Raw genomic sequence first — 14,451 nt, 5'->3', positions numbered from 1 at the left:
ACAGAACAGCATTTCCGTGAAGCTTACGGGCAACCCTGTACCACATCCGCACACACCGTTGCATCAGATGCGGATACTCGATGATGATCCACAAATGGAAAATTAAAAACTCGACTGTATTCACCGTGGGACTCAATGCCCGATGAACAAATACGTAGGAGGAGGCATCGTTGCGCGATGCGCCACTCCGGATGCACGCTGCGTGTACGCACGTTGAACTTCTTTCACGCCGTACGTAGCCAGCGGTGCTCATCGGAGCTGCGCGGAACAAAGCACAAGTAGAACAACGGTGCACTTCGAACGTCGCAAAGCGACACCTCGAGGGTCGAAAGGGGTCCATCCCCGTGGCTGCCACAACCACCCCAACCCACCCCCCCCCCCCCACACACTTGAAAGCATCCGTATCAAATTTCCCCCTGCTTGCTCCCGCAGGCCACCCCCAGCGGGTCAACGGCAAAGTCCGTGGCCGCGTGAGTCTCCGCGGCGTGGAGTCCGAGCTGGCCGAGGCCGACCTGCACGCCTACGTGGTGTCGGCGGACGGGCGCGTCTACGCGGCCGTGAGCCGCGTGCCGCCGGCTCTGGGCTGGGCTCTGCAGCTGCTGCCCTCGCTCGCCTCGCCCCTCGCCTGGCTCTACTCGCCCGGGCCGGGCGGACAGCGCGGCTTCGGCGTTGCCGGTACGGATATCGTGTGTGCGGTTATCGTGCGGTTATCGTGTGTGCGGTTATTGTGCGGTGATCGTGTGTGCGTTATTGTGTGGTTATCGTGTGGTTATCATGTGGATATCGTGTGGTTATTGTGTGGATATCGTGTGGTTATCGTGCAGATATCGTGTGTGCGGTTATCGTGTGGTTATCGTGTCGTTATCGTGTGGTTATCGTGTGTGCGGTTATCGTGTGGTTATCATGCAGTTATCGTGCAGTTATCATGCGGTTATCGTGCAGATATCGTGTGTGCGGTTATTGTGCGGATATCGTGTGGATATCGTGCGGTTATCGTGTGGTTACCATGCAGATATCGTGTACGGTAATCATGCAGTTATCGTGTGGTTATCGTGCGGATATCGTGTGTGCGGTTATCGTGCGCTCGGTGGTGGTTGGTGGTGGTGCCAGGCCTCAAGCAAAGGAAGCCGAGGCACGGGGGGGTGGAGGCAAGACGGCTCAGGGTGTCCCGAAGGTCGTGTGAGAGAGAGAGGGGAAATAAAATGTCAGCGATAATTGAAATCCTTAATAAACGTAACGAGCTCATTTAAATATACAAATGAATACATCTCTCATCCCTATCTTGTCTGTATCTCTGTTCTCTCACCTAATTCCATATTGGTCTCTACGTCTCTCATTTGACATCATCTCTACGTGTGTTGAACTTCCTTTTCACCGTACGTAGCCAAACGTGCCAGCGTCTTGCCCCTATCCCTATTGCTCCCGTTGTTTAGTCGGCGTTTCTCCAGCCTCGCCACATCTCGTGTCAACTCACGAGGACTGGAGGCATAGAAAGGGCCAGCAGCACCATCACCTTCTCAGGCGCTGGCGCCGCGTCGATTTGTAGTTGCGCTCGTTACGCCTGTGGCATTCTCATCGTGAGGTGTGACATTCGATTATTTACAAAGGGCGCAAGCGTACACGTTCATTCGGTGCTTTTTTTCGCTCGTGGAGGAAGAAAAAAAAACGAGATAGGGGAAGTGAAGAAGCAATACGGGTGAGTTGGAAAAAAGTAGATTAAAAATCATTGATTCATTAATCAAAGCATGATTTTACCTTTAGACTGGATAAACGAGTGAGCAAATGAAGCAGATGCAGCAAAAAATAAACAACTAACAATACAAATAAGTCGGTAAAACGGCACCCAAAATCGAATCGTGAATCGAATCTTGACCACAATTCTTGATTATTCGAGTCACTGGGGCTTAGAGAGGACTGGGTGTGAATCATGTCGCCTGCTCGTCTCCTGTCTAGACGTGTGTCTCGCTGTCTCCTGTCTAGACGTGTCTCACTGTCTCCTGTCTAGACGTGTCTCGCTGTCCCATGTCTAGACGTGTCTCACTATCTCCTGTCTAGACGTGTCTCACTGTCCCATGTCTAGACGTGTCTCGCTGTCTCCTGTCTAGACGTGTCTCGCTGTCCCCTGTCTAGACGTGTCTCGCTGTCCCCTGTCTAGACGTGTGTCTCACTGTCTCCTGTCTAGACGTGTGTCTCACTGTCTCCTGTCTAGACGTGTCTCACTGTCCCCTGTCTAGACGTGTGTCTCACTGTCTCCTGTCTAGACATGTGTCTCACTGTCTCATGTCTAGACGTGTGTCTCGCTGTCCCCTGTCTAGACGTGTGTCTCGCTGTCCCCTGTCTAGACGTGTGTCTCACTGTCTCCTGTCTAGACGTGTGTCTCGCTGTCTCCTGTCTAGACGTGTCTCGCTGTCCCCTGTCTAGACGTGTCTCGCTGTCCCCTGTCTAGACGTGTGTCTCACTGTCTCCTGTCTAGACGTGTGTCTCACTGTCTCCTGTCTAGACGTGTCTCACTGTCCCCTGTCTAGACGTGTGTCTCACTGTCTCCTGTCTAGACATGTGTCTCACTGTCTCCTGTCTAGACGTGTGTCTCGCTGTCCCCTGTCTAGACGTGTGTCTCGCTGTCCCCTGTCTAGACGTGTGTCTCACTGTCTCCTGTCTAGACATGTGTCTCACTGTCTCCTGTCTAGACGTGTGTCTCGCTGTCTCCTGTCTAGACGTGTGTCTCGCTGTCCCCTGTCTAGACGTGTGTCTCACTGTCCCCTGTCTAGACGTGTGTCTCGCTGTCTCCTGTCTAGACGTGTGTCTCGCTGTCCCCTGTCTAGACATGTGTCTCACTGTCCCCTGTCTAGACGTGTGTCTCGCTGTCCCCTGTCTAGACATGTGTCTCACTGTCCCCTGTCTAGACATGTGTCTCACTGTCCCCTGTCTAGACATGTGTCTCACTGTCTCCTGTCTAGACGTGTGTCTCACTGTCTCCTGTCTAGACGTGTGTCTCACTGTCCGCTGTCTAGACGTGTGTCTCACTGTCTCCTGTCTAGACGTGTGTCTCACTGTCTCCTGTCTAGACGTGTGTCTCGCTGTCCCCTGTCTAGACGTGTCTCACTGTCCCCTGTCTAGACGTGTGTCTCACTGTCCCCTGTCTAGACGTGTGTCTCACTGTCCCCTGTCTAGACGTGTGTCTCACTGTCTAGACGTGTGTCTCGCTGTCTCCTGTCTAGACGTGTGTCTCGCTGTCTCCTGTCTAGACGTGTGTCTCACTGTCTCCTGTCTAGACATGTGTCTCACTGTCCCCTGTCTAGACGTGTGTCTCACTGTCCCCTGTCTAGACGTGTGTCTCACTGTCTAGACGTGTGTCTCACTGTCCCCTGTCTAGACATGTGTCTCACTGTCCCCTGTCTAGACGTGTGTCTCACTGTCCCCTGTCTAGACGTGTGTCTCGCTGTCTCCTGTCTAGACGTGTGTCTCACTGTCTCCTGTCTAGACGTGTGTCTCACTGTCTCCTGTCTAGACGTGTGTCTCACTGTCCCCTGTCTAGACATGTGTCTCACTGTCCCCTGTCTAGACGTGTGTCTCGCTGTCTCCTGTCTAGACGTGTGTCTCACTGTCTCCTGTCTAGACGTGTGTCTCACTGTCCCCTGTCTAGACATGTGTCTCACTGTCCCCTGTCTAGACGTGTGTCTCACTGTCTCCTGTCTAGACGTGTGTCTCACTGTCCCCTGTCTAGACATGTGTTTCACTGTCCCCTGTCTAGACGTGTGTCTCACTGTCTCCTGTCTAGACGTGTGTCTCGCTGTCTCCTGTCTAGACGTGTGTCTCGCTGTCTCCTGTCTAGACGTGTTGAGCTGTCCCCTGTCTAGACGTGTGTTGAGCTGTCCCCTGTCTAGACGTGTGTCTCACTGTCTCCTGTCTAGACGTGTGTCTCGCTGTCTCCTGTCTAGACGTGTGTCTCGCTGTCTCCTGCTTAACCTCCTCAGCCAATCAGCCAAGCCCAGGCTGGCATTTGTCATTGTAGGACCTTATTGTAAGCATTCTAGTTCGTCGATTATGTAACAAGAATAAATGTTAAATGCGTCTCAAAAGAATGAGACCCTCTGTCTGGAGTGGAACGTTTGGCATTACCTTAATGCTTAGTCTGCCTGTCTCCGCACACTGCAGGAGACGTGATACATTTTTCAGAATCGGGAGGGCTATGGTCCACTCACCCATCCAATGCAAAATGTTCCACGGCGTAATTAATACGGTGGCTGGGTGGCCTCTGCGTCTCTGCCATTTCACGTGGATTCAGGGTTTACCAATCCCGATCCAGCCTGAGCCCCGTGATAATCCGCCGAGGGCACATTATCAAAGATGCCTGTGACTCGCCGATATTTGCGCGGTGTAATAGATCCATCCCATTATTTGCAAGAGTTAGGTCATTGTGTGCCAGTGGGCTGTGTCCAAATTAATGAGAATTACCATAATTTACCAAAATTTCAAAATTGTTCTTTTCTGCTCAGTGACAGCATGTCACTTTACCAAGTACAGAGTGCAGTTTGCGCGGCCAAATCATCACAAGGCGGAACAAAGCGTTTGTTTTAAAGATGAAGATGGTTTAGAATACGTATTTTGTCCGTTAACAGGCGGCATGTACATTAACGTGAACGTATTGTTATATCTTATGTACATGACCACCTAGGAGAGGAGTATTGAAACGCGTATCTTGACAAGTGGCGTACGATCAGGTAATCTCGTGCCGGGGTTTTCCATGGGCTGGTCCTGGATTCATGGCAGCCTTAGTGGGGCTAACCCAACTCCCTTTCAGAAGCGTGCGCAAGTGTCGTCCTGGGAAACGATATCATGACCTCAGCGTGGAATAACGAAAGTGTTCTGTGGCAAGGTCAACTTCAAGGGCCGTGTTGTTTGTTTAAAGAAAAAAAAAACACGGTCGAAAATTAGTGTAAGCTTGCCCAAGCACACGTTAGACCTTGTTCGTATGTAAACATTAATGTTGATCACATCCTGCTGGCTTGGGAGGGAAGGGAGGGGGGAGGAGATGAGGGTACAGAGTCGGGGCGGCAGAGGTCACGTAGCTGCGTGACTCTTGCAGCAGCGTTGGGATGAGACGTGAGCTCGGCATATTGAGATTGCGCCTGGATTTGGACGACGCAACTCCGCATTGCATTTAATTGCATTGTAATCGTCAACTGCATGTGGAATTGTGTTGCAATCATACATTGCATTGCACTGGTGTTGTAGTCGTAACCCGCATTGTAATTGTGCAGCAACTGTAAACCCCATTGTAACTCTACTGTGATCATAAACCACATTGTGCTTGTGTTGTAATTGTAGCCTGCATTGTGCTTGTAATTGAATTTGTGAATTGTCATTGTACACGCATTGTACTTGTCAATTATGTTGTGCTTCTTCTTGGTTCTTTCGGTAAAGTCACGTAGAATGGAAATAATAAAATAATACACCTGAGGACGGCTGCTTGCGTTGTGGCTGAAACGTCGTGAGAATTATTTTATTACGTTTTATTTTTATTATTTTATTATTTCCATTCTACGTGACTTTACCGAAATCCCTGCGGTCACGAAAGCTTTAAATCGAAATTTACGTTGTGCTTGTCAATCACGTTGTGCTCGCGGCCCGTGCGTGCAGGCGGGCGCCTCGTGCAGCGCGCCACCGTCACCTTCTCGCCGGGCGGCGAGCGTCTGCACGTGACGCAGCGCTTCTCGGGGCTGGACCCGCGCGGGTACCTGGCCGCCAGCGTGGAGCTGTCGGGAAGCCTCCCCCACGTGGAGCCGCTCGCTCGCGTCGACTCCGACTCCTACACCGAGACGTACCACCAGACCCACGCCGGTAAGCCCGCCAGCCCGCCCACCCTGCCTGCATCCTGGGTTCTTACCGCCACCACCCGCCCACAACAGATAGCGTTCGATTGTATCTGAGAAAAGATACGATCGGTCGGTCAGTTGGTATATATGCATAAGCAGCAAGTGGAAAATCAATTACTCTCCCGTGTGCGAATGCCACTAAGAACTCTAAACTATGGACCCTGCGCACTTCCTAAAATATAAATGTGGGGGTATTTGTCATTCATCAACTCGCAGACAAAGCAATGCGATGGTTAAATCACAGTACGACTCAATCCTGTATTAGTTAATCTGCATAAGATATACGAAACAAGAAGAAGCAGAACTCCATTCTGTCTCCAAACAAAATGTTGTTCTAGTCCGTCAGCTTATTGGCTTTCCACACGAATAATTTTCAAAGCGGTGTTTGGTTACACAAACAAACTCTGGGTCGTTTTTGACCTTCTGCGTCTCATCAGCAGAGGCAGGCTTGTTAAACAAACTATTGCAGAGTTAGCTGAACACGTCGGCTTTCGCGACCAATATTATCCACAAGAGGTTTTTGGGTTAGATGTCGTAAATATAAATGTGTCGTTACGTACATTCATAGTTGCGTTACGCACGAGGGAGTGGCATCTGAAAGGTGTGACGTTAACAACAACAGAGCTGAGTTATATATAAAACTGCAAGCTCCGTAAGGATGGTCTGTACAAGTGGCAGAGTCAGACGATACACAATCCGAGGCAATCTCTGTCCCCTTCTTTTTTTTAAATTGCAACATGAACTGGAGCAGCATGAATATCAGCAACAGATGTTACATCGGTCTCTCAAATGTGTAGTTGGAGTGTTTATTTTTGATGAAGAAAATAATAATAATAGGAGTACAATATTGGAGTATTCATAACAGCTGTGGCAATACCCCCCAAAGAATTTCGATTTAAAGCTTTCGTGACTGCAGGGATTCATCTTCTTGGTTCTTTCGGTAAAGGTCACAGAGAAGGGAAATAATAGAATAATAAAAATAAAATGTAATAAAATAACTCTCACGACGTTTCGGCCACAACGCGAGCAGCCGTCCTCAGGTGAAGAAATTCTTCTTCACCGAAAGAACCAAGAAGATGTACCCCCAAAGAGTTTGATTCTGTACATGGGGCCAAGGCATTGGTTACTGGACCCTGTGTTGTATTCCAACTCGCCCTGGGTCAAGGCGATGGCTCCAGATGCAGTGCTGCCGTGCGGTGTTGTCTGAGCGTATCCGTGGCAAGCGGGGCACGGTCACAAGTCTGCGCTCGTCACCATGGGACGTTGACGCCACCTTGACGTGATAATTAGCGCTTGTCAGCCGAACATTGGATTTTCATATTATGCCCCCTCAACAATTTACGTCACTGGCTTAATTAAAAATAAAGCAACAATGAAGCCTTCATTTCAAACCGTCACCATGTCAGCCCTAACGCACGCATGCTATAGACGAATTTACGTCTTCGAGTGTATTTATCTTAGAACAGCCTTTAGAGCTGAATATTAGCGGAATAAATTTGCTCAGTTACGTAAAAAAAAATCTTCATACGTGGAAAATTGGACTTGGAATCACAACCCTGAGCTTTACCAACTGAATTAGCACGGTTGTGTTTTGTTGTTGTTTATTGAACTATACCGAATTTAATTTCAACCGGGTCTGTCCGTGGTCATTGACCCTGAAATTATGTCTGCACCCCGGCACACCACATCCAGTATACCTATCGCTACGGCTGTGGACGTTGCCTACTCTAGTCTGACAGCGAGTTGGAAACTATTTCAGTTATGGTGCTTGCTTGTGGCTCCAGTCTGTTGTGGCAATGTACTCTGTCTCGGGTTTTTCAACTCACGAAATCCATGCGGCTTCCCCAGGGAGCTCGTCTGGCTGCAGCCCAGCACTGGTGCATTAAATATAGCCCCCGAATTCATATTGATCAATGAAACCGCTTACACTCATCACATGGAATTGGAAAACCCCAGGTAGATTTTGTCTCGCCATCAAACTGTGGCAGTAGTGTCCCTGTTGCATTCACGTAATTTATACGCTGCGAAGACTCGGAGGCTCCATAGCAGTAAGCCTGACCAGAGACAAACACGTGTGTGATGTATGTCTTCTAGTATACTCGGGGCATGGAGTGTCTAACGTTTATGATATACAGTGTATACACACACACATCCAAACAAACTACACCACAAACAACGCGATTCAGTGCACGCAGGGAGAAACTAACCACAGGTAGTGATAGAGCAGCGTGCGTTTTGTGTTCGGTTTCATGACAAGATACCCAGCTCTGGAAAGAAATACATAAACATATAAGAACACGAACAAAATTAAAAGCAATTTTAAATTAAACTCCGCCGCTATCAAGCGAGTGTGCGATAAGTGCCGACTGCCCAGGTAAACATGTCTACACCTATTATTATTAAAGTTGTTACAATCGGCAACACACCTAACGATTTGTTAGAATGTGGGGAATAAAAACAAACAACGTCTTGCAAATACAAACAGTAAAGATGGTAATGGTAGGGAGGCCTTCTTTTCGCCGCTCAGTGATAACAATCGGAAGTGGCGAGGGGTTTCTAAACAAAATTGTGCAAATCTTCCGCATAAATTGCACCAAACGAAGATATCATGTTGAAGTGCTGCACTTTTTGAATTTAGATAGTGCGTCTGATAGTGAGTGTGCGTGTCTCTGCGTGTGTGCTTCTGATAATAATGTAACTGTGTGTGTGTGTGCGCGCGTCTGATAGTGTTTGTGTGTATGCTGGGAGCAGTTCCGTAGCGGTTCGCGTGCTGCGCTACGAACCCGGCGACCCGAGTTCGATTCCCGCTCACGGCCAACACCGGTGTTTATCTGAACCGGTACTGGGCCTCCCCTAGGTTGACTCAGCCTCAAATGAGTACCTGGTGCGGTGTGTAAATATCGCCACTGGGACGACAGAGGCGGCCGGGTGTGTTATTGTCCACCCACCTCCTCGTGTGCCATGCCGGCCTTCATAGGTGCTCGCTAACAGCACTTGCCCCTTCATTTTGGTAAAGCTATGGGGGGGGGGAGGAGTTTCTGTCTTTGTATATTCTGATAACATTCAATTACAATACCATTTGTGTTTATATCCAAGGTCTGCTTACGTGGGTCGCCAAAGAATGAAAAACAGACACATTAATGAAGGTCAATGTAGGCAAGGCAGCATAATTGAATTAAATAAACCAAATAAATTTCAATCATCATAGGCATCACCGCACCAGGGAAGGGAAGATGAGTGAGCAGCCCATGAGAGTAAGGTCTCACTTAATGGTTTTCTCTCCTCTATAGTTTCAAACTAACTGCTCTTCGTTAACGGTACTTAAGTTAACATCATATGCGCGTGCGGGGTGCAGTTGGGAAGTGTTTAGCGCACTGCGCTCTGAGGCAGCAACCGGCGCGTTAAATCCCCGGCCACAGCTGACGTCAGTGGCAAGTGGTGTCTGAGCCATTGATGGACTTCTCCCAGATTGGCTAGCCTTAAAGAGAGTAGCCGCTGCGTTGTGTAGACGTCAGTGCTAGGAAGTGTGGTGCTGGCCTGCACCACTCCCTTAATAGGCGATTGCGAACAAAACGGGACTCAACAGTCTACAAGGACCACATGGGAGATCTCTGCCTTTGCTGTGTTGGTATGTGTACTCTGATACGAAACCAGCCACTCAGGTTCAATCCCTGGCCGTGTCCAACACTACGGATATGGCCTTTCACCATCTAAATTCTAAATGAATATCTTTACGTTGGGAAATGTGTAGCCCACTAGATGCTTCAAATATCAAGTTTCACATTTATTTTCTTCAACCAGGTGGCAACTCCAGAGATCAGGATGAGTCTCATTTGCAAGATTGACCTGGGTGGCTTTAGACTGCGAGTAGGGGGTGATTATTCCCGTGTATAATCCCAATTGAGTAAAATTGCGGTGTAATTTTGGGATAATTTGGACGCTGACACCGGCACACGCAATGTCCTACTCTTGCAAATGACGTCACGAGATCTTGAAAGTCCATTGTGAAGCAGAAGGCACGTATAATTACGGCCATTACACCCACGGTAATAAGCAACAGAAGTTGACGGTGCTTGTGTAATTTATGGATGTGTGCATGCAATCGTTGGTTGAAATGGAAATGTGGAAGGAACTGAAGCAGCTCCCAGCAAGAGTAGCAAACTGTCGCAAAATCGTGCCGAGCAGCACGCCGCACAAACAGGGAACAAACACAGAGACGGGCTGTACAGCGCAACCGGTGAAACCCACGCAGTAGAGCGGTACACTGATCACGAGCGAGCGAACATGACAGAAGAGACTCATGCGTGTGTGCGTGCGCGCGTGTGGGGAGCGGTAGCGCGCCGCGCTATGAACCCGGCAACCCGAGTTTGGTTCCCGCTCATGGCCCACACCAGTGACGATTATTTGAACGAGCCCTGGTCCTCCCTCCCAGGGCTGGGGGTGGTGTTGGCCACCCACCCCCCTCGTGTGCCCTCACAGTATATTAAAGGCTACGCTGGGAATCTTTGTCTTTGCAGGCTCGATGTCCGTGCGGTCGCAGCAGCAGCTGACGGTGACCGCCAACGGCGAGCAGACCTCGCTGGTGCTGGACCTGACCCAGAACCTGACGTACGACGCCGTGGCGCCGGCGTGCGCTCGCTCCGGCGACGCGGCCCCCCCGGCCTTCGTCATGGAGCGCGTGTTTGCGCTGTACAACCCCAGCGAGAGCGTGCTGCGCTACTCCATCACGGGCAGGAGGAGCGCCCAACCAGGCGAGTGGCACCACGGAGGAGAGCAGTGGCAGCGGCTCGGTGTGGCACTGGCGCAGTGAATGAAATGGGGCTTAACTAACGAGCTAGGTTTTTTTATTCTACCAGGTAAGGCGCACTGAGCTATGTAGCTCTTTTTCAGGAGTAACCTGGCCACATATTCTTAGGTTTTTCGGTAAAGTCACGTAGGTAAAAAAATGTGACGGTTCTACCTGAAGACGGAAGCTTGTGTTGCCTCCGAAACGTCGTGATTTTTATTTTATTTAACTTTTATTAATTTAGATTTTTTACCTACGTGACTTTACCGAAAAACCTAAGAATATGAATCCTTGCAGTCACGAAAGTTTCAAATCTAGAACCTGGCCACAAGTGATAGCTCAGCGAAGTGGCTTATCACGTGGAAATGTATAGCAGCCATTTTACTCGAAATGCTGGTTGATTCTGAACGTGGAGGTAAAAACCGGAGAACCCAGCGAAAAATCCTCGTGACCACGGGGGGAGAGAGAGAACATGCAAATAAGAACATGCAAACTCCCAATATACACAGGCGTCAGAGTCGAGATCGAACTCACGACCTCCTGTACACCGGGCGAGGGAGTTAACATCCCGCAACGTTGTCCCAATGCCAGCGCTCAATCGCACTTCCCTCCCTCGTTGTAGCCCAGAGCCTGGGCCCGTTCGGCCCATGGAATCCCGGTGCAGTTGCACTGCCTGCACACTCAAACACAATTGACCGTGGACAATCCTTTCATTTACCAAATACATGTCAAATACCCTCGTTTTATAACCACAGAAGAGGAGGTGTGTACACGAGTTGACCCCCACCTCGTACTCCCCTTCCACCTCCAACCCCTCCCCCTGCAGACCATCGCGGAGATGTTTTCACGCTTGCAGACAATTCGAGTTGGCTACCAATTCAAATGTCCTTTTTTTTGGGGGGGGGGAAGGTTGGCCTGGATTCCCTACATGAGAATATTAATTTCTGGGAAAGACCTACCCGAACTCAATTGATAAACTCAGAAAAATCATACAAGCACCAGTTTATTTTAACTGACGTGGGTTGTTCATAAGCTTGTGTTCGGGGACGAAATAGCAGCTTGAAATCACACCTGATACGTATACAGAAGCTAATTAAAGTTAACAAAGCTAATTAATCTCTTTCATTCCTATCCTGTTGGTGTCTCTCCTCTCGTGTAACACCATCTCTCTTTTGTCCGTCTCTCTTCTGTCACTGTGAGTTGATAAATCGAAAGGGGGAGGAGGCCTCCAAAAATAATGCATTCTCAGGGTCCCCAATCGACCAGCACCACCACTGGTTAGGAGAATCATGCACGCAAGTACGTACATCTATATGTATATAGGGGGAGCGTTCGTGTCGCGGTTAGCGTGCTGTGCTACGAACCCGGCGACCCAAGTTCAATTCCCGCTCACGGCCAACACCAGTAACGATTATTTGAACCGCTCTTGGGCCTCCCCTAAGTCGACTGAGCCTCAAATGAGTACCTGCTACGGTGTGTAAACATCGCCACTTGGGAGACAAAGGCGGCTGGGAGTGGTGCTGGACACCCACTCACTCGTGTGCAGTGCTGGGGTTCATAGGTGCTTGCTAACAGCACTTGGCCCAACACTTTCTTTTAAGGCTATACGGGGGATTTTTGTATTTTTTTGTATATACTGTATATATATACTCATTAGCATGACGTACTTCTGTGGTGAATCAAATAAATTGCATAGGAAAAATAACTGCCAACAGCGCTTCACGGTCAACATTTTTCATTGGCCATAGTGCAACCTCGCTAATTTATCTGCTTTTTTTTTCTCCCACAAAGCAGGCATTTTTTTTGTTATCGCTGTGGTTCTGTGCTCCTGCGTATAACCCGGCTGACGATAGGGCAATGATAGGGGTTTACGTTTTGAGAAATTGCAATTATGTAAGAATTGTCGACTTTTCAAGTCGCTTGCAATTAATGGTACAATGGACTCGTTTTCCCGGCATGCCGAACTACAAAGAAAATCAAATTATCACGGACCAATGTTGTACTTGCCCTGTGTACGTCGACTGATGATTTCCAACCTACCTATTCGTCTTCTAGTCTATTTATCAGTTAATTATATTTTTGTCATGTAACTCTTCTAAGCCGCTGATTACCTTGGATTTAATAAGAATTTGTATTTTACTGGAACATATATCTGAGGCACGAAATATTATTCATGCGAGATCATAGAGGTAGTATATTTTGGAGCCGCTTAAAGCAAGCGGCAGTTTATAAATAATAATATCTTATTAAAAGGTTAACGTGTGTTATGTAGAATAGTACAACCTCATTCATTCTTACCGTGCATGAACAATATTTCATTTATACGCAAACCCCATACAGTGAGAAACTGGACAGTATGAACCTCTGGAAAACAAAACTATACATTTAAAATGGAGATTAAACGAACATTTTCATCAATGAGGATAAATTGATATGACCATTAAGTGCTACTGTTTGTCGTAGTATATATTTTTTATCATCCCCATCATCATTATATTCCCTATTCATCTGTCGTGAATGATGTAGAAAATTATAAGTAGACATCTACTGCTTAATAACCTCATCTTTATTATACGTGTCCTATTTTTATGTCCCATTGCTTCCGCTCCCACCGCAAGGCAGCCGCTCATGACTGCGACAACTCTGCACAACCCAGGCAACGGCGGCGGAAGAAATTAATTGACCAAGCGAAATTGCACGGCCATTATTTCAGACATTTTGCGGCTGTAATGCAAAAATAATAATAATAATTACAAGGATGACCGCTTTGATGCTGCGCTCAGCGGTCCCAGCTGGCCACGTGGTCGAACGTGGTTGTGCTGCGATCGCCCGCTCTCTGATGTCTGCATTAGCACGAATCTGCCAACACCTACCCGCCCGTCTGCACGTGGTCGAGCGCTCGTAAAAATACGCGGTTAGCACCGACCTTGTAATGACCCCGCCGCCTCCTAGGGACAGACGGGTGCAAAGCCGGGTTTTTTTTTGTTGAATCACCGTCACAGCGGGAACCTTGCCCACCGCTGGATGTGCACGAGTTAAACACGCGAAGGCATGAAAGCACATGCTTGATTTTTTTTTACTCAAGGCAGCGTAGCAAAAAATAATGCTGTTAAAGAACAAATGCTCGTCGCGTACACACGTAATTTATCAGCGAGTCTGTGATGAATGAAAAAGGCAGAAGAGCGTTCAGTTAGAGCGTGTTCATTAAAACACTTCATAAATAGAGCATTTAGTTTATTTATTTTTTAATCTACAGTTTTGGAAGCTGCATCCACATTAGCCAGGGTTTTGTTTGGCACAGTGTAATTTATTTTTTCACTTAAAGAAAACTCCATTCGCTCACACTTCAGACCAAGCTGTTTTTTTTTTCAACTTGTGTTTGGTTTCTCTTCTTTGATTTTGTTTTTGCAAACATCGGGCGGCCGGCGTGTAATATTCAACAGAGCACAATTAAGTGAGCGGCTGACAAGCATGCACGCCACAAAAGTGGCTTTAATCTTGGAGACTGCACCTCGAGGAATATTTATGCTTCTCAGCTGATGAGTAAACAGACAACAGATGCATTTTTGGGAGGACTCCTCCCAAGTTTCTCCCCAGAACAGGAAGCGGTTTGTTTGTTAGGCGAGCTAACTTTGTGGCTTTGCAACGGAGGCGACGGCTGGCTGTTAGGAGGGCGTCAGCAGCTTTCTAACTTTGCAAGCGTCCTCTGTGCTCAGATCTCTGAGCCACGCCATGGGGAACACCCATCTCCGGGTTTGTTTGGACTGCGCTGTGGCACCGATTACCCCC

General features: G+C 48.3%; 1 protein-coding gene across 1 annotated transcript in view; it reads left to right on the top strand.

Annotated features, from left to right (window-relative positions):
• Positions 1-14,451, top strand: part of LOC133352821 (nidogen-2-like) — an 89,470-nt gene that overhangs the window by 26,298 nt on the left and 48,721 nt on the right. Inside the window, 3 exon segments of the mRNA XM_061568743.1 lie at positions 434-675; positions 5,641-5,841; positions 10,394-10,627. Of these exon segments, the coding sequence (XP_061424727.1) occupies positions 434-675; positions 5,641-5,841; positions 10,394-10,627 (677 nt within the window).

The sequence above is a fragment of the Lethenteron reissneri genome, chromosome 41 (assembly GCF_015708825.2).
Source record: "Lethenteron reissneri isolate LAM-NWPU_2019-01 chromosome 41, ASM1570882v1, whole genome shotgun sequence".
NCBI classification, from domain to species: Eukaryota; Metazoa; Chordata; class Hyperoartia; order Petromyzontiformes; family Petromyzontidae; genus Lethenteron; species Lethenteron reissneri.
Note: the sequence above shows the minus strand (reverse complement) of the source record. Positions and strands in the feature narration are given on the sequence as shown.